The 20,752-nt window shown below is 41.5% G+C and overlaps 1 protein-coding gene and 1 non-coding gene across 2 annotated transcripts in view; both read left to right on the top strand.

The window, feature by feature from the left end:
- Window positions 1-20,752, top strand: part of KIF24 (kinesin family member 24) — a 79,380-nt gene that overhangs the window by 27,437 nt on the left and 31,191 nt on the right. Inside the window, exons 4-6 of the mRNA XM_033238281.1 lie at window positions 3,946-4,043; window positions 11,379-11,594; window positions 15,369-15,456. Of these exons, the coding sequence (XP_033094172.1) occupies window positions 3,946-4,043; window positions 11,379-11,594; window positions 15,369-15,456 (402 nt within the window). The remainder of the gene's footprint in view (window positions 1-3,945; window positions 4,044-11,378; window positions 11,595-15,368; window positions 15,457-20,752) is intronic.
- Window positions 19,007-19,190, top strand: LOC117099527. The gene has a single exon (XR_004443861.1). It is a non-coding gene; the product is annotated as a U2 spliceosomal RNA (small nuclear RNA).

Genomic DNA, 20,752 nt, shown 5'->3' on the forward strand with positions numbered 1-20,752 from the left:
CCTTGCCTAGAGACCATATATGAGATAGATATAAATGGTGTTCATTAAAAACAGATTTTAGGCCATGCACAGTGGCTCACACCTGTAATCCCAGCACTTTGGTAGGCCGAGGCAGGCGGATCACCTTCAGGAGTTCTGAGACCAGCCTGGTCAACATGGTGAAACCCTGTCTCTACTAACAATACAAAAAAATTAGCTGGGCGTGGTGGTGGGCACTGTAATCCCAGCTACTCAGGAGGCTGAGGCAGGAGAATCGCTTGAATCAGGGAGGGGGAGGTTGCAGTGAGTCAAAATCGTACCACTGCACTCCAACCTGGGCAGCAAAGTGAGACTCCGTCTCAAAAAAACAAAACAAAACAAAAACACCAAATTTAAAAAATATGTTTATTATTGACCTTTTTAAGCTTAATCGAAAGTTTAATGACCTCTCTATGTACCTATCACCCAACTTCAGTAGTTATTAATATTTTAGTGTTCTTAAAATCTTATCACATTTTTCAAAGCACTAAAAGTTGACACATCTTTTTTATTCTTCAGATTCATTATTTTCTTACTTTGTAACTTTTTTTGTAACTTGTAGATTTAGATTTGTGTTCCCAATTTCTTCTTAGACAATCTAACAAATTTCCATTCTAATGTAATTTAATGGTATATACAACAGAAACAAACTTGGGATAGAGTGACCCACAGTAAATTGGCCCAAGTCCAGTTTTCTGGATCTGTCCATACAGTTTATTTTTTTGACTAGATATTTAGAGCTGGCCCAAAAAGAAGATAAGGCCTTATTTGTCATTCATGGTGTATGGACTGTCATTATGCTATATTCAGGCTTGAAATTATCAGGATTTCTTAAATATATAGTCTTATATATGAGTTCAACTATATATATGTATTTATGTGTATATATATGTTTATATGTATGTATATATGTATGTGTATGTGTATGTATATGTATACACACACATACCATCTTGGTAGCCCAGCTATATATATGTAAAAGAATATATGTTATTCCGTGTTACTTTTATATGAAAAAGTAAAAATCTCTGAATAGGATAGGTTCACCTATTTCGAAATCAAAAGGTACAAAAGTGTAAAATGCAAGTGTCCCTCCAATCCTGTTTCTTCCATGAAGGAAATTGGGGTTATCTATTCTAAGTGTATCTTTCCAGAGATATTCTATAATACATGTTACTTTTTTTTTTTTTTTTTTTTGAGACGGAGTCTTGCTCTGTCGCCCAGGCTGGAGTGCAGTGGCCGGATCTCAGCTCACTGCAAGCTCCGCCTCCCGGGTTCACGCCATTCTCCTGCCTCAGCCTCCGGAGTAGCTGGGACTACAGGCGCCCGCCACCTCGCCCGGCTAGTTTTTTGTATTTTTTAGTAGAGACAGGGTTTCACCGTGTTAGCCAGGATGGTCTCGATCTCCTGACCTCGTGATCCGCCCGCCTCGGCCTCCCAAAGTACTGGGATTACAGGCTTGAGCCACCGCGCCCGGCCAACATGTTACTTTTTAAAAAATTTTTTTATTTTTTGGGACAGCATCTCATCTGTGGCCCAGGCTGGAATGCAGTGGTGCAAATAATATATTAGAATACAGCATGGTGGCTCACACCTGTAATCCCAGCACTTTGGGAGGCTGAGGCAGCACTTGAGGTCAGGAGTTCGAGACCAACCTGGCCAACATGGTGAGACCCCGTCTCTACTAAAAATACAAAAATTAGCTGGGCATGGTAGTATACGCCTGTAGTCCCAGCTACTTGGGAGGCTGAGCCAGGAGAGTGGCTTAAACCTGAGAGACAGAGGTTGCAGTGAGCCAAGATCATGCCTGCACTCCAGCCTGGGCAACAGAGTGAGACTCCATCTCAAAAAAATAAATCAATAAACAAAATATATATTATTATTATATATGTATAGTTGGGCTATATGTATATAAGAATATATATGTGTATATATTATATATGTGTGTGTATATATACAATATATACAAGCTACCAACATGATATAAGAATATATATTCATATGTATATTCATACATATATATATGTAGTTGTACCTACCAACATGGTAAGCCTCTAAATTATGGAAATAATTACAGCTACTGAATTAAAGCTTTTCAGACCCAATGTAATGGGGTATTTTATCTCTCTTTTTCCAAATTACTGTCATTTTTCATTTGGAAGTTGTCTTGGACCCCTTTCTCTCCCCAGGTCCCCACCTCTAGTCAGTTATCAAATTTCTTCTCTATCCATCTCTTTATTTCCTTGGTTATCATCTAATTTAGAACCCTTGTTACCTCACCACTGAATTACTAGTGTCTCTGTTCTCAAACCATTCATAGTGCGAAGCCAGATAAATCTTCCAGTAAAGACTGAGATCGTCCTTCCTGCCTACAGTTTTTCCTTGTTTCCCCACTATTTACTGAATTAAATATGAACATTCTGCCCCCCAGTTAAGACTGGTGTCCCAAGATCCCTACAACACAGTCCTAACTCATTATTCTAGTATTCTGTCTCTTTTTTTTTTTTGAGATGGAGTTTTGCTCTTATTGCCCAGGCTGGAGTGCAATGGTGCCATCTCAACTCACTGCAACCTCTGCCTCCTGGGTTCCAGCGATTCTCCTGCCTCAGCCTCCCAAGTAGCTGGGATTACAGGCGCCCGCCACCATGCCTGGCTAATTTTTTTGTATTTTAAGTAGAGATGGGTTTCACCATGTTGGCCAGGCTGGTCTCAAACTCCTGACCTCAGGTGATCCACCTGCCTCGGCCTCCTGAAGTGCTGAGATTATAGGCGTGGAGCCACTGCGCCCAGCCTCTGTTTCACTTTTCTGCTTTCTGTGATACTATATTTCAGTCACATTGAATCCTTGCTATTCCCTGAACATTAATTAATTAAACAGTTAATTCCTTGTGCTTTTCTGCTTTGACTCTGTTCATACTTCCCCTATGCCTGGAATACCTTCCCACCTTCCATCACTCCCTTTCAAACTCCTCCTCTTCCCCCATGGTTCATTCTCAGTATAGTCTTTTTCATAATCAGAGAGAATATGTTTTCCTTTGAAGTCCACACGTACTTTAAGATTCTTCTGTCTTCTAGTCATTTGCATACTTGTGTAGATTAAGATTTTTAGGAGATAAGATAGGGAAATGCTAGGGTAATGTCTGTATCCTTGGGCCCCTTCAAGTGCCTACTGCAATGTTTGTGCTACCAGCTGAGCAATAAATATTTATGGAATTAAAAGTTAAGCTGTGTAACCTACAGAATTGAGATCTTCCCCTAGAATTCCTCCAAAATTCTTTTTTTTAAAAAATGAAGTCTCGCTCTGTCGCCCAGGCTGGAGTGCAGTGGCGCTATCTCGGCTCACTGCAAGCTCCGCCTCCCGGGTTAACGCCATTCTCCTGCCTCAGCCTCCTGAGTAGCTGGGACTACAGGCGCCCGCCACCATGCCTGGCTAATTTTTTGTATTTTTAGTAGAGACAGGGTTTCACCGTGTTAGCCAGGATGGTCTCAATCTCCTGACCTCGTGATCTGCTGGCCTCGGCCTCCCAAAATGCTGGGATTACAGGCGTGAGCCACCGCCCCCAGCCACAAATTCCTCAAAATTCTAAATATACTAGCCCTACTTGGAATACGAGGATAATCCCCATAGAATTCACTTTCTGTCCTAGACCTAAGGAGGATTGGCTCACTCTTGTGTTTATCAATTTACTTCTCTTAAGAGAAAACAAAAATTGTGTGCCTTAGTTTTTACCTTGTAAGAACATGTCTACAGAGATCTCAAGAGGAGGCCCTGTCATTTAACAGTGATTGCTTATTTATATCTAAGTTTGATATGGTCAGTTACTATTATTTAAAGACATATTTTGGCATTTATCATCTGTTAACTAGAATAGTGATTAAGAAAATCCAGAATGTATCTTTTTCTATAAAATCAAATTTATTTTTCAGCATGTTTTTTATTTTGATGAAGTCTTTGGTGAAGCGTGCACCAATCGGGATGTATACATGAAGACTGCTCACCCACTTATTCAGCATATTTTCAATGGGTACGATAATGATTATTTGCTTTTCTTGCTTTTTATTTTCTATTTTCTGTTAGGCCATATTTCTTTATAAATATAACATGCTTTTCAGTGCTTTTGACTTAAACATGAATTTGTGTGTTGAGCTAATGAATTTAGATTCTTCTGAAAACATGCAGTATCTCTATGGGATTTACCAAGGATTTAGAAATTTGCAGTAAAATTTCCTTTTACACTGATGATATTATTTCTCTGTGTCTAGTGGAAAAATATATTGTGATAGATAGTGAAAGGGTGCTAAAAAAAAAAGAAAATTATAAACTGTTAACAATGTAATCCCATCAAAGTCCTCAGAAGAAAAAGTTCAAGTGGTTGGAGTTAGTCTGAACTTTGATGATAGGAATTATGTATTCTGCCTATAGTTTAGTTAATTTTTTCTTTGGAATCAAATAAGTGAATATCACTTATCATCTTTTCATAGATGTATTATTATTATTATCATTATTATTATTATTATTATTGTTTTTGAGATGGAGTCTCGCTCTGTCGCCCAGGCTGGAGTGCAGTGGCGCCATCTCGGCTTACTACAAGCTCCGCCTCCCAGGTTCATGCCATTCTCCTGCCTCAGCCTCCCGAGTAGCTGAGACTACAGGTGACCTCCACCATGCCGGGCTAATTTTTTGTATTTTTAGTGGTGACGGGGTTTCAACATCTTAGCCAGGATGGTCTCGATCTCCTGACCTCATGATCCGCCCGCCTCGGCCTCCCACAGTGCTGGGATTACAGGCGTGAGCCACTGCTCCCAGCCTTATAGATGTAATTTTAAATTATTATTCACACTTAATAAACATTGAATGGGACAGGAATTATAGTAAGGGCCTCTGTTGCATAAGTATTTAAAATATAGGCATGGGCCAGGCATGGTGGCTTGCACCTGTAATCCAAGCACTTTGGGAGGCCAAGACAGGAGGATAGCTTGAGCCCCCAAGAGTTTGAGGCCAGGCTGGGCAACATAAGGAGACCCTATCTCCACACACACCAAAAAATTTTTATTTTATTTTATTTATTTTATTTTATTTTTATTTTATTTATTTTTTTGAGACAGAGTCTCATTCTGTCACCTAGGCCAAAGTGCAGTGGTGCAATCTCAGCTCACTGCAACCTCTGCCTCTCAGGTTCAAGCAATCCTCCCACCTCAGCCTCGTGAGTAGCTGGGACTGCAGGTTCCTGCCACCACTCGCAGCTAATATTTTTGTATTTTTTTAGAGGGGGGGTTTTGCCTTGTTACCCAGACTAGTCTTGAATTTCTGGGCTCAAGCAATCCTCCTGCTTCAGTCTCCCAAAGTGCTAGGATTATAGGTGTGAGCCACCATGCCTGGCTAATTTTTAAAATAAGCCAGGCATGGTGATGTGCACCTGGGGTCCCAGCTGCTTGGGAGGCTGAGGTGGGAGGATTGCTTGAGCCCAGGAGGTCAAGGCTGCAGGAGCAGTGATCATGCCACTGCACTCCAGCCTGGGCAACAGAGCTAGACCCTATCTCTGTCTGTCAGTCTGTCTGTCTATCCATCCATCCATCCTATCTATCTAATCCACCTACCTATCTATCTACCTACCTATCTGTCTACCTACCTATCTATTAAAATTGTAGGCATGTATGATAGAAAATGCCAGGTAGCCTGCTAGTGTTGCTGATTCCAGATAATTTTGACTGTTTTTTTCAAATAACTTTTTAAAAATTGAGGGATAATTTACATACAATAAGATGTACAGATCTTAAGTATTCAGATTCAATAAGTTTTGATAGTTTTATATATGTGAGTAACAAATATCTGTAACTAGACATGAAACATTTTCATCACTCCAGAAAGTTCTCTTGTGTCCCTATTTAGTTAATCCTCCACCCTCACCCCCAGGTCTTAAGTAACCACTGACTTACTTTCTGTCAGTATAGATTAGTTTTATCTGTTCTACAATATCATAGAGATAGAATCATTATGCTTATATGCTTAGCATAATGTTTGCTTAGCATAATAGTGTTTTATATTAGTACATGTTGTTACATGTATCTGTGGTTTTCATTGATGAGTAATATTCCCTTCTATGAAATTATCACAGTTTGTTTTGTCCATTCTCCTGTAGACAGACATTGCATTGTTTCCAGCTTTGGACTTTATGAATAAAGTATGAACATTCTTTTTTTTTTTGAGATGGAGTTTCGCTCTTGTTGTCCAGGCTGGAGTGCAATGGTGCAATCTCAGCTCACCGCAACCTCTGCCTCCTGGGTTCAAGTGATTCTCCTGCCTCAGCCTCCCTAGTAGCTGGGATTTTAATCCCATGCCTAGCTAATTTTTTATTTTTTAGTAGAGATGGGGTTTCTCCATGTTGGCCAGAACATTCTTATACAATTTTTTTTTATGAGCATGTTTTCATTTGCTTTGGGTAAAAACCTAGAAATGGAATTGCTGGCTCGTAGGATAGGTTTATAGTTTGCAGTGAGCTGAGATCCGGCCACTGCACTCCAGCCTGGGTGACAGAGCGAGACTCCGTCTCAAAAAAATAAATAAATAAATAAAAAATAAAAAAAAATAAAAAAATAAAAATAAAGTGTCTGGCTGGGCACGGTGGCTCACGCCTGTAATCCCAGCACTTTGGGAGGCTGAGGCAGGCAGATCACGAGGTCAGGAGATTGAAACCATGCTGGCCAACATGGTGAAACCCTGTCTCTACTAAAATACAAAAAATTAGCCAAGCGTGGTGGCAGGCGCCTGTGGTTCCAGCTGCTTGGGAGGCTGAGGCAGGAGAATGGTGTGAACCTGGGAGGTGGAGTGAGACTTCGTCTCAAAAAAAAAAAAAGAAAGTGTCAGTCGGGCTCAGTGGTTCACACTTGTAATTTCACACTTTGGGAGGCCGAGGTGGGAGAATCACTTGAGCCAGGAGTTCAAGACCAGCTTGGGCAACATAGTGAGATCCTATCTCTAAAAAAAATATAAAAATTAGCTGGGTGTGGTGGAACATGCCTGTAGTCCCATCTACTTAGGAGGTTGTTGTTTGAGCCCAAAGGATCAAGGCTGCAATAATCTGTGATCACTACACTCCAACCTGGGCAACACAGCAAGACCCTGTTTCAAAGAAGGGGAAAAAAGGGAGAATGTCAAACAACATTTCAAAGTGTTGTATCATTTTATACTCCTAACAGTAACATGAGAATTGCAGTTCTGCAGTATCTGACATTGTCAGGCTTTGTTACTTTAGCCAGTCTAATGGGTATTAAATCATTTCATTATAGGTTTAATTTGAATTTCTCCAATGCCTAATGATACTATACTGAGCTTCTTTTCATGTTCTTTTTTTTTTTTTTTTGAGACAGAGTCTCGCTCTTTTGCCCAGGCTGGAGTGCAGTAGAGTGATCTCGGCTCACTCTAAGCTCCGCCTCCCGGGTTCACACCATTCTCCTGTCTCAGCCTCCAGAGTAGCTGGGACTACAGGCGACTGCCACCACACCCGGCTAATTTTTTCTATTTTTCAGTAGAGACGGGGTTTCACCATGTTAGCCAGGATGGTCTCGATCTCCTGACCTCGTGATCCGCCCACCTCGACCTTCCAAAGTGCTGGGATTGCAGGCATGAGCCACCGCACCCGGCCTTGTTGTTTTGTTTTTTGTTTTTTTTTGAGATGGAGTCTCGCTCTGTCTCCCAAGCTGGAGTGCAGTGGCCGGATCTCAGCTTACTGCAATCTCCGCCTCCTGGGTTCAAGCCATTCTCCTGCCTCAGCCTCCCGAGTAGCTGGGACTACAGGCGCCTGCCACCTCGCCCGGCTAGTTTTTTGTACTTTTTAGTAGAGACGGGGTTTCACCGTGTTAGCCAGGATGGTCTCGATCTCCTGACCTTGTGGTCCGCCCGCCTCGGCCTCCCAAAGTGCTGGGATTACAGGCTTGAGCCACCACGCCCGGCCAGTTTTTTTTTTTTTGACATAGAGTCTCACGCTCAGGCTGGAGTGCAGTGGTGCGATCTCAGCTCACTGCAACTTCCTCCTCCCGGGCTCAAGCAGTTCTCGTGCCTCAGCCACCCTAGAAGCTGAGATTGTAGGCATGTGCCACCACCCCTGGCTAATTTTTGTATTTTTAATAGAGATGGGGTCTTGCCATGTTGACCAGGCTGATCTCGAACTCCTTTCCTCAAGTGATCCACCTGCCTCAGCCTCCCAAAGTGCTGGGATTGCAGGTGTGATCCACCGTGCCGGCCTTTTTCATGTGCTTACTGACCACTTGGATATCTTCATTTGCCCATTTTTTTGTGTGTGTTGTTGTTTTGTAAAAGCTATTTAATGTTTTAAATTTTATTAGCAGGCTAAAAATGTGAAATATCTCTTAGGTTTAATTTCTTAGTAAGGGCACCAAATCTAGGGAATGCTTTTTGAGGAGTAAGTTTCTAAAATAAGTTAGAATTTGAATGGTAAGACTTTAGTAATAACAAGAGTTGAAATTTAAGTATATCCATTCTTTAAAGTATAATAAGGTTTTTCACTCCTGTATTGTTGCTTTTTGAAAAAGCTCATCCCTAAACTGTTCGAAAAGTAAGTAGATGTTATTCTTTCCTCTTACTCTGCTGGATCTTCTTTAATGTGTTCAAATTTTTCTCCTGTAATTCATTTCCTAACTCCGCCTCTGCCAGTGTATTTATAGTACCCACACTGCTGGGAGCCAGGGTTCAAAAGGCAAAGAGTAGCTGGTCTCTGCTCCAAGCAACTTTCATCTAATTAACTCTCATGTCTTGATTCTCACATTTCCATGGTTTCCTTGCTTTTGTCATTTTACTCTTTCTTTGTTTTCTACCTCGCTTCAAATCCTTTTTTGTGTACTCATCTCTTTGCCCACCTGCAGCCTCTCCCTATCCCTGTCCATGCTGTAAATCAAAGAAAATAACCCAGGCAAGTCTCAATCTTTGTAGATTTATTTGCCAGAGTTAAGAACGTGTGCCCAGGCAACAGGTCTATACCTTTCTCCAAAGACGATTTTGAGGGCTTCATTTTTTAAAGGGTAAGATCTGAGAGCAAATAAAAGGGGAAGAAATAATAAAAGGAAAAAGGAAAGGAAAAAAAATTACAGGGGAAAGGGTGGATATTGGAGGAAGAGAAATATGTTTTAAATGTTTCAGTAGATAAAAAGACAAAACAGTTACATCCTTTCGAGTCTTTGATCAGTCTTTCACTGAATACTCAATTTTTGTATTGGGGATTGGAGAAAATAGTCCTTCATGCTTTCACCTGTCTCAGTGAACTGCATTTTACATAAGATAATATAGACAACAATAGGGCAGAGGAAGCAATCAAATATGCATTTATTTCAGGTGAGCAGAGGTATGACTTTGAGCTCTGTCCTATGTCCTCCACCTGTGAAAATAAGCTGTCAGTTGACATTGCCAGGGTGAAATTCAACACAGCTGTTTTAGGGTAAAGGTCATGGGCCCTCAAAGAATTTCCTAGTGGGCAAAATGTGAGGGAGATAGGTAGCTTTTTATCTTTGTATCGATCTTATTTAGGAACCAAATGGGAGGCAGGTTTGCAGGACCCAGTTCCCAGCTTGACTTTTCTGTTTGGCTTAGTGAGTTCGGGGTCCTAAGATTTATTTTCCTGTCACAATGCATAGACTTTTTTCTTGCTGCAAGCAGCTATTTTTATCAGTAATCCATGAGATTGATGTTTAAGAGTCTGCAACAGCTCTAAGATTATGTTCATTCTCTACTTAGCACTACGTAGGTGAATCCCACAATACTCAGATAATCTTGGTCTCCAACTCCTCGTAAAACATACTGTGATTGACAGGCTGGTCTCCCAACTCCATTCTCCACCTCTTATTCTGCAATTCTTCACACTCATAAAGGGTGTGTACGCACACATGTACCCACATACAAGAGCAGTGATTCTCACTTAGGATCATAGGACATCAAGACTGGAAGGGATCTTAGAAACCAACCTACTAATACTTAGAAACTAATCTACTGATAAAAGTGAAAACTGAGGCCGGGCGCAGTGGCTCAAGCCTGTAATCCCAGCACTTTGGGAGGCTGAGGTGGGCGGATCACGAGGTCAGCAGATCAAGACCATCCTGGCTAACACGGTGAAACCCCGTCTCTACTAAAAAATACAAAAAAACTAGCCGGGCGAGGTGGCGGGTGCCTGTAGTCCCAGCTACTCAGGAGGCTGAGGCAGGAGAATGGCGTAAACCCGGGAGGCGGAGCTTGCAGTGAGCCGAAATCCGGCCACTGCACTCCAGCCTGGGCAACAGAGCGAGACTCCATCTCAAAAAAAAAAAAAAAGTGAAAACTGAGGCACAGAGGAAAGTGAGGGGACTTGCCTAAGTTCATATGGTTAGTTAATGGTACGGCAGAAACCAGAGCCCAGGCTTTTTTTTTTCCCCTCAAGATTTGGTGTACCTGCTGCCATCTTTACTACTATGGCCTCTGCTCACGCTATTCCTATTCCACAGTGGAAGCTCTCTGCTTTTCAGCTTCTGCCTTCAAGGCCCAGTCCAATTGTTACTCTTGTGAGTCCTTCCTCAAATACTTTGCTTACGTCGATTTTGCCTTTATCTAAACTTACTTAATTATGAGTAGTCACTACCATCCTGCTTATCACATAATCTCCTATTATTTCTCATATTTAATTCTCTATTCTTTCACTAAATTTAACTTTCCAGATTAAGAATAGATTATCTCTAGGATCCTCTAAAGCACCTAGCATGGGGTAGGAACTCAGTAAATGCTTATTGGCTAAGTGGTTTCTTTAAAGCTCTTGTTTCTTTATCTTCTAGAGTTGTTTCTCTTACTGGTTCTGTAAGAAAATTACTATAAGAAAGCTCAGGCTGGGCATGGTGGCTCACATTTGTAATCCCAGCACTTTGAGTGGCTGAGGTGGGCGGATCATTTGAGGTGAGGAGTTCAAGACCAGCTTGGCCAACATGGTAAAACCCCATATCTAGTAAAAATACAAAAATTAGCCCGGCGTGGTGGCGTGCACCTGTAGTTCCAGCTACTCAGGAGGCTGAGGCAGGAGAATCACTTGAATCCGGGAGACAGAGGTTGCAGTGAGCCGAGATCACACCACTGCACTCCAGCCTGGGTGACAGTGAGACTCCATTTCAAAAAAAAAAAAAGGAAGATTTGTGTACTGGTTTGAGAATGTTTTTTTCCTCTTCCTGTGTTTTTATAATGTAAAGTCCTCTTCTCCTTAAAGGTTTATGTGTTTATAGCTGAATTTTCTCTAGGATTCTATGTTTGCATTTGACCTTTGTAATTAAAAATCTATGGGTAAACTAATACTTGTCTTAATATGCATAAGTAATGCAAATTATCCTTTCCCCAGAGGCAATGCCACTTGCTTTGCTTATGGACAGACAGGTGCTGGAAAGACCTACACCATGATAGGAACTCATGAGAACCCAGGATTGTATGCTCTAGCTGCCAAAGATATCTTCAGGCAACTACAAGTGTCCCAGCCAAGAAAGCACCTCTTTGTGTGGATCAGCTTCTATGAAATTTACTGCGGACAGCTTTATGACCTCCTAAATAGAAGAAAAAGGTACTGAATATGAGTGGGAAGATATAAATCTGTTAATCACTGTTTTAAGCCAGAGTCCTAGAGAATCACTGAATCATGGGCTTTAATGAGATGCTTTGGTACATTAATGCCCTTTTGTGAAATGAGCCTCCTGCATCAGATACATATTTTCTAGCTGTCAATTCAGCTATAGGAAAATATAAATTAGCTTTTCATTAATATGTTTAAAGCGTTCAATATTCTAATGTCTTTTTTTTTTTTTTTTTTTTTTGAGACGGAGTCTCGCTCTGTCACCCAGGCTGGAGTGCAATGGCGCGATCTCGGCTCACTGCAAGCTCCGCCTCCTGGGTTTATGCCATTCTCCTGCCTCAGCCTCCCGAGTAGCTGGGACTACAGGCGCCCGCCATCTCGCCCGGCTAATTTTTTGTATTTTTTAGTAGAGACGGGGTTTCACCGTGTTAGCTAGGATGGTCTCGATCTCCCGACCTCGTGATCCACCCGTCTCGGCCTCCCAAAGTGCTGGGATTACAGGCTTGAGCCACCGCGCCCGGCCTCTAATGTCTATCAAAAGACTTCCCTTTTTATTTTGGTCTATGAAGAAGGCCATAATTTCAGGAAGTCAGGAAATCAACATGTACTTAAACCCCTTCCTGTTCTTTTGACCTATTATTATACTGGAAAAACTATAAATAATGTTTTCCACTTTCTCTTGTTTCTCCTCTAAATAATCTTAGGGTAAACACAATGATAGTTTTCTGAAATCAGTAAGAAAAGAAAATCTTCTCATTAGAGTTTTAACCCTTATTAGGCTTAAACTATTGCCCTCGAAACATAATATAGTAATTTAGAAATGTATTTAGTAACTCTACTTTTTAAACACCTCTTATATTTTTCTGGCTTGAAGTTTTGTTTAGGTTGAAACAGATGACTTAAACTGAGTAGGAGGCAAAACAAGTAGTGGAGGAAATGGGAGAATAGGGAGGTTAGAGGGAGTGGGGGAGGTGGAAGGATTAAAGGTTGTCATAACAGAATTAACCAGATTTGAGACATTGGAGGAGTGAATTGAGGCTGAGCCTGCTGGAAGGCTAGGGAAACCTAATCAGCTTGAGAACTAGCCCCGCAACAAAGGTATCTAAGCCTCTATGGAGCTGTCCAAAAGGATGCACAAGTTTTGTGTGCTCCAAGCAATCAGTGGAATGGGGAGTAGGAGAGCAGTTCCAGTTCAATAGGGAGACCATGATAGGGCAGGCCCCCATTGCAGAGGGTCACTAGGGTACTGAGTAGCATAACTGGAGAAGCTGGCAAGTGGGCTTAGGCAGCGTCTCTCCTATAGACTATTCCAGTGAAAAGGCGACCTTCAGATATGCCACTTGCGATTGTATAGGTGTTCAGAGTTCAGTCCTGACAAAACAACTGCGAAATAAAAGAGGGTGCTACTCTGGGGATGCTTGAGGAAGAGTTGCCTTTCTTTTTTACTTTCTTGGTGTTGACGTCTCGAATTAGCTCAATTATAGCTTCTCCATCAAGCTCCAGTGCCCTCATTAGGAGCCCTTTCCAGTCAGAATGCCCACTTCCCTTAAAGAACAGTTGCCATAGAATAAAAGCCACTGTGCTGTGTGTGTGTGCGTGTGTGTGTGTGTGTGTGTGTGTGTGTGCGTGTTGTTTGGGTGAAGGGAGGTTAGCATATCCAGCTCTTTCTGAATGCATTTCTTTAATGAATTGCCCAGATTATTTTATTGCCCTGTATATTTGCATTCTTCAGTTGTAGCAGGGGGTAGGCATATATTAACTCCTAGGTTTGATGCTTCTCTGAGGCTCACTAGGGAAGACCCATGCTTACTCTACAAGTGTCATGGCCTGTGGGGTTCATATATATATATCCATTTAATTGGCTAATATAATCTATTTCCTACCTTTCTGGGGCTTCTGAAATGTTCTGGTCCATTGATGGCACCCTTTCCTGTTTATGCTGTTATGCTTTATCCTGTTGATTTTTTTTTTTTTTTCTTTTTCTGAGGCAATGTATTGCTCTGTCACCCAGGCTGGAGTACAGTGGTGCCACCACAGCTCACTGCAGCCTCATCCTCCTGGGCTGAAGTGATCCTCCCATCTCAGCCTCCCAGATAACTGGGACTACAGGTACATGCTACCATGCCCTGCAAATTTTTATTTTTTGTAGACACAGGGTCTCCCTATGTTACTTACCCAGGCTGTTCCCAAACTACTGGGCTCAAACAATCCTCCTCTCTAGGCCTCCCAAAGTGTTAGGATTATAGGTTTCAGCCACTGTACCTGACCAATTTTTTAATAAGATTTATTTTCTGTAATAGTGGGGCTTTGACAAGGGTAGACAAAAGTACGTGTGTTCAGTCTGCCTCTTAAACTGGAAAACAAAGCTTGAGGATCTTAAAATTAATTCCTAGAAGTAGAGGATAAATTGTTTTTATACCCTTGCATAAAAACTGAAGTACGTTTTAGGCTGTCCCTGAGGAATCTTTCTGGAATGGGCTCAGAGATTAAGGCCTGGGAAATATGTTCAGGAATGACATCTGGGCTCTAAAAGTTAGATCTTCCTTTTTTTTTTTTTTAAACAGAGATGGGCTCTTGCTACATTACGCAGGCTGTAACGTAGTGACTATTCACAGGCGCAATCATAGCGTACTACAGCCTCAAACTCCTGAGCTCAGGCAATCCTCCTGCCTCAGCCTCCTGAATAGCTGGGACTACAGACATGCACCACTGCACCCAATAGCTAGATTCTTTTACTCCAGAAGGCTGACTGTTTTAATAGATTTGTTTTCAGAGAGATCATGGGCATTGGTGAGGCTATTTCCCTCCAATCCTTCTGTAGAGATCTGGAAAATTGGGATGAAGCATAGACTGAGAAAAAAATTATTTTTGAGAAAAACATTCTTGTATTTTAAATTATGAAGTGGAATTCCGTCCTTAACCCTAATCAGTATCTTGTTAAGGGGGAAAATAATCTTAGAGTCTTTGGTAGATTCAACACATGCCTCTCAGTGGATCTGGTTTAATGATGATGGTAGACCATAACCATTTATTACCTTAAACACAGACCTAAGGCATTCAGATGCAGCCCAGCTCTTCCTTGCTCCTTTATAAGGTGTATCAGGACTCTTTACATTGCAAATAAAAGAAAACCCCATGTATACTAGCTTAAGCATTTAGGGAAGTCATTGGCTCAAATAACTGGAAAGCTTAGAGGACAGTCAAGCTTCAGCATTGGTTTACTCCAGCAGCTCAGGGATGCAATAAAGACCCAGTTTATTTTCATCTCTTCATTCTGTCTTCTGTGTTATTAGTTTCATCCTGAAACCAACTCTCTTTGTAGATACAAAATGGCTTTCACTGCTCCCAGGGCCACAGGGCCATATGCTTTCACATCCAGGGACAAAGGGAGAGCATCATTTTACCAGGCATCTAACAACTAGAGACCACGACTTTATTTTGATTGGACCAGCAGAGATCCCATATCCACCTCTGAACAAATCACAGTGTAGCCAGGCGTACATCTTCCACGGATTAGCATAGTTTAGATTATGTGCTCATTCTTTTAATTGTAGCCAGAGATGTTGATTTATTTTACAACAATCAACAACCACCCCTGAATCGGGCTGAGGTCAGGAAGGTGGGGTTGGGAGGAGGATAAGCATCCATCCCACTCAAACAGAAAACTGCTACTTAATAGCGGAATAGTGGAATGGTTTCTGGGGGGGCAAGAACAAAGTCTGTTTTAGTAGCACCATCATACCAACCACATTCTTGCATCTGCAGGCTCTTCGCAAGAGAAGATAGCAAGCACATGGTGCAGATAGTGGGACTGCAAGAGCTTCAGGTGGACACTGTGGAGCTCCTCTTAGAGGTAATTAATTCTTCCTTCTTTATTACCCCACCACAACAGTGTAAGTACAGGGGACAAATTCATTTTGCTACTAAGCAAGTACAGTGGACTTATATTTAGGCGAAAGGCAATGACAAGCACATCACTTCACATCTGTAAAATGTGAATCCTTTTCTGAAAGGATAGTTTGTTTCTCTATAGGGTTGATGTCACAATGCCACGGTTAGTGCGAGGTAGGGCATGTGGGAGAACCTAATTCACTGGAAGGATACTACTGGGCCAGTTTTTTTCTTTCTTTCTTTCTTTTTTTTTTGAGATGGAGTCATACTCTGTCACCTAACCTGGAGTGCAATGGCACAATCTCGGCTCACTGCAACCTCTGCCTCGTGGGTTCAAGCAATTCTCCTGCCTCAACCTCCCGAGAAGCTGAGATTACAGGCACCCACCACCACACCTGGCTAATTTTTGTATTTTTAGTAGAGACAGGGTTTCAACATGTTGGCCAGGCTGGTCTCGAACTCCTGACCTCAGGTGATCCACCTGCCTTGACCTCCCAAAGTGCTGGGATTACAGCCGTGAGCCACCACACCCAGCCTTATTGGGCCAGTTTCAAATGCTGCTCATGTGTTTCTCTATGGCAGTGGGCTCTGGGAAAAGCTGCTGGAGACAAGTATTTGTACTTTAAATTATTTTTACTTTTTTTTTTTTTTTAGCAACAGGGTCTTGCTTTGTTGCCCAGGCTGGAGTGTAGAGGTGTGATCATAGCTCACTGCAGCCTCCCACTTCAGCCTCCCAAGTAGCTGGGACTGCAGGCACATGCCACCAGACCTGGCTAATTTTTTGTAGAGATGGTGTCTTGCTATGTCACCCAGGGTGGTCTCGAACTCCTGATCTCAAGCAGTCCTCTCACCTTGGCCTCTTAAAGTGCTAGGATTACAGGCGTGAGCCACTGCACCTGGCCCTTATTTTGAATAAGATTTTTAATAAGTAATGCTATCACATGAGTTCAAAATTCAGAAGTGAAAATACCCACTTCCATTTCCTTTTCCAGAGCAACAAATTTTTTTAGTTTTTTGTGTGTCCTTCCAAAGGAATTTTTCAACCTGCTTCTTTTATTAAGTTACTCTTTTATTGTAATAAAAGTCATACTTACCATTAAATTTAAACATTACAGAAATATGTAATACTTATTAAATTTAAACATTACAGAAATATGTAAGAAGATAGTAAAGGCACCTCTAACTTACTATACATACCCCACTTCCCCTGTTCCCCACTGAGCTATCCACTGTCCACAGTAAAATATTTAATTTTTTTTCCTGTTCTGGGCATTTATTAATGTAAGTACAAATAGATTTCTGGCGAACCTTCCTTTAATGCAGTGTTCCTCAACCCTGGCTTTACATTAGATTGTTTGGAGCCTTTTTTTCCTTACTTAAAAAATGATTTAACCTCTTTTATTGTGAAAAATAGCACTATACGGAAAAATGCATAAAACCTAAGTATGTCCAGTATAAAGAAACAAGTACCCTTATAATCAGCTACTCAGATCAAGAAATAGAACATTGTAGCACCCTACAAACCCCCGTGTGACTTTCCAATAACACCCACCATTATCCTGACTTTCTTGTTATTTGTTATAGTTTTTTTTTTTGAGACGGAGTCTGGCTCTGTCACCCAGGCTGGAGTGCTGTGGCCGGATCTCAGCTCACTGCAAGCTCCACCTCCCGGGTTTATGCCATTCTCCTGCCTCAGCCTCCTGCCTCAGCCTCCCGAGTAGCTGGGACTACAGGCGCCCGCCACCTCACCCGGCTAGTTTTTTGTATTTTTTAGTAGAGACGGGGTTTCACCATATTAGCCAAGATGGTCTCGATCTCCTGACCTCGTGATCCGCCCGTCTCGGCCTCCCAAAGTGGTGGGATTACAGGCTTGAGCCACCGCGCCCGGCCATTTGTTATAGTTTTACCACCTATGTATTTATCGTCAAGCCGTCTAACTTAGTTTTCCTCTGTTTTTGAACTTTGCATGAGTAGAACTACATTGTGTATTTTTTGGTGCTTTGTTTCTTTTGCTAAATGTTATGCTTTTCAGTTCCATTTAAGTTTTTGCATTTGGTTCTAGTTTTCTTCATTTTTATTCGCTATAGAGTGTTTTATCATAGGAATATACCACAATTTATTTATCCATTCTCTTGTTAATAAACAACTGGGGTTGTTTCTATTTTAGAGTTATTTAGAACATTGCAGCTGTGAGTATGCTTATACCTGTGAGTGTGCTTATACATGTATTTCTGTACAGAGCACATGGGTTCTCTAGGATATATACCTAGTTGTGAAATGATTAGGTCAGATGATATGCTTTTTTTTTTTTTTCTGGAGACAGGGTCTTGCTCTGTCCAGCCCAGGCTGGAGTCTAGTGGCATGAACACATGGCTCACTGCAGCCTTGACCTCCTGGGCTCAAGCAATCCTCCTACCTCAGCTTTCCAAGTAGCTGGGACCACAAGCATATGCCACCACACTTGGCTAATTTTTTTATTCTTTGTAGAGACAGGGTCCTGTCATGTTGCCCAGGCCGGTCTCAAGCTCCTGGGCTCAAGCAATCCTCTCACCTCAGCCTCCCAAAGTGTTGGGATGACAGGCACAGTGTCTCATATTTTCAGCTACATTAAATGCTGCCAACTGTTTCTCAGAGTGGTGTGTATTCCTACAAGCAGTATACAAGCAATCCCATTGCTCTTCATCTTGCAAACACTTTCAATTGATAGATATTTTGAATTTTTGCCAGTCTGTACGTGTTTAATTATATTTTATTGTGGTTTTAATTTGCATTTCACTGATTAAGAATAAAATTGAATATTTTCTCATATTTTTAACTTGTAATTTGGAGTTCCTCTTTTGGGAATGCCAGTTTGGGTCTTTTCCTCATCTTGAGTTGTCTGTCTTGTCCTTCCAATTTGTATATTCTGGATATAAGTCTTGTTGGTTATTTGTATGATAAGCATGTTATCTCATTCTGTGACTTGTTTTCCCAGTTTTGTCATAATGTCTTTTAATGCTTGTTTGTGTCCTCCTCAGGTCAATTAAATCAGAATCCTTCAGGAGTGGGGCCTGGGTGTGGGTATTATTATTATTTTAAATTAAAATGTAGTTCATATACCATAACATTCACCTTTTTAAAAGTGTATGATCCACTGGGTTTCTTAATATAATTTTCTTATTGAAATATAATTCAGATACCATAATATTCATTATTTTTTATTTTTTATTTTTGAGACAGGGTCTCACTCCTATTACCCAGGCTGGAGTGTAGTGGCGCGATTTCGGCTCACTGCAGCCTCAACCTCCCTGAGCTCAGGTGATCCTTCCCACCCCAGTCTCCTGAGTAGCTGGGACTACAAGTGTGTGCCACCACACCCGGCTAATTTTTTTGGTATTTTTAGTAGAAATGGGGTTTTACCATGTTGCACAGACTGGTCTCAATCTCCTGGACACAAGCAATCCTCTCACCTCGACCTCCCAAAGTGCTAGGATTACAGGCATGAACCACCGTGTCCAGCCATAGTATTCTTTTTTTTTTTTAGACCAGTGGATCAGAATAGAAAATGTAGTATCTTTTCTCAGCAGTTTAACATGTTCTATTCAAGGACAACCTATTAAATGAATTTTTGAAACAGGGAGATGGAGTAGGAGCTTGCTGTGTCCACTCCATGCATTGACTTGGTATTGCAAGACCTCCAGGAATGGTGCATCCTCCCTGAGGGATTTTTTTTTAAGTATACAATTCAGTGATTTTTTAAAAGTATATTCGTGAAGTTATGCAACCATTGCCACTATCTAATTCCAGAAAACTTTTATCACCCCCAAAATGAAACTCCATTAGCAGTTACTCCCTATTTCTCCTGCCCCCAGTGCCTGGCAACCAGTAATTTCTATCTCTGTGGATTTGCCAATTCTGTCCATATCATATAAACAGAATTATACAATATGCAACCTTTTGTCTCTGGCTCCTTTCACTTAGTTTATTTTCAGAGTTCATTCATGTTACAGCATGTATCAGGACTTCATTCCTTTTAGTGGCTGAATAATATTACATTGTTTAGATACCTCATTTTATTTATCCATTTGTCAGTTGATAGACATTTGGGTTATTTCCACTTTTTGGTCATTATGAATAATGTTTCTGTGAACATTCATGTACAAAGGTTTTTATGTGGACACGTGTTCCATTTTCTTGGGTGTATACCTAGGAGTGAAATTGCTGGGCCATGCTTTTTTTAGGAAATGCCACACTGTTTTCCAAAGTGACTTTGCCATTTTACACTCCCACCAGCAGTATAAGGATGGGTATTACTTTAAAAACTTCCCAGGTGATTCTAACATGCAGCCATTGCAGTCATTCTTCTAGTACATCCAACAAGCCTGGCTAGAGTAAAAGGGAAAGGACTAGAAGGATAGACCGGGCACTTGACAAGACTTAGCTTAGTATAGCTTCATGGTACACTCCTCCAGGGAGAAGTGTCTGAGTGTTCAAGCTTAAGGGACCAGGGAAAGCAGTCAGGTTTGGCATTGTAGAAGTGCCTCCAACGAATGCCAAAGTTCAAGCCTCTCTAGCTGATTCTACTCTTGTTCTTTCCTGCCTTCCTTTTCACTGTGTTCTAATAATAATTGCAAATGTTTAGTGAGCACTATCCACCAAATGACTTGTTAGAGGTTTTTGCAAATATTACCCCATTTAATCATCACAAAATCAAGGTAAATATTGTAAACTTCTCTAAGAGATGAAAATACTGAGGTTAAAATCAAGTGATAACCCAGAATCACATAGCTAACAACTGGCAGAGCAAGATTTCAGCTTGGATTGATCTCACTCTGAAGCCCTTTTCACTATATTATACTACCTATAATGTATAATTAGGAATGTTTTTCTTAAGAAATTAAGAGGCCGGGCGCAGTGGCTCAAGCCTGTAATCCTGGCACTTTGGGAGGCCGAGACGGGCGGATCACGAGGTCAGGAGATCGAGACCATCCTGGCTAACACGGTGAAACCCCATCTCTACTAAAAAATACAAAAAAAGCTAGCCAGGTGAGGTGGCAGGAGCCTGTAATCCCAGCTACTCGGGAGGCTGCGGCAGGAGAATGGGGTAAACTCGGGAGGTGGAGCTTGCAGTGAGCTGAGATCCAGCCACTGCACTCCAGCCTGGGCCACAGAGCCAGACTCTGTCTCAAAAAAAAAAAAAAAGAAATTAAGAGAGGCCAGGTGCGGTGGCTCACACCTGTAATTCCAGCACTTTGGGAGGCTGAGGCTGGAAGATGATT

This window comes from Trachypithecus francoisi, unplaced genomic scaffold (assembly GCF_009764315.1).
Source record: "Trachypithecus francoisi isolate TF-2019V2 unplaced genomic scaffold, Tfra_2.0 Lachesis_group16, whole genome shotgun sequence".
Lineage (NCBI taxonomy): Eukaryota > Metazoa > Chordata > Mammalia > Primates > Cercopithecidae > Trachypithecus > Trachypithecus francoisi.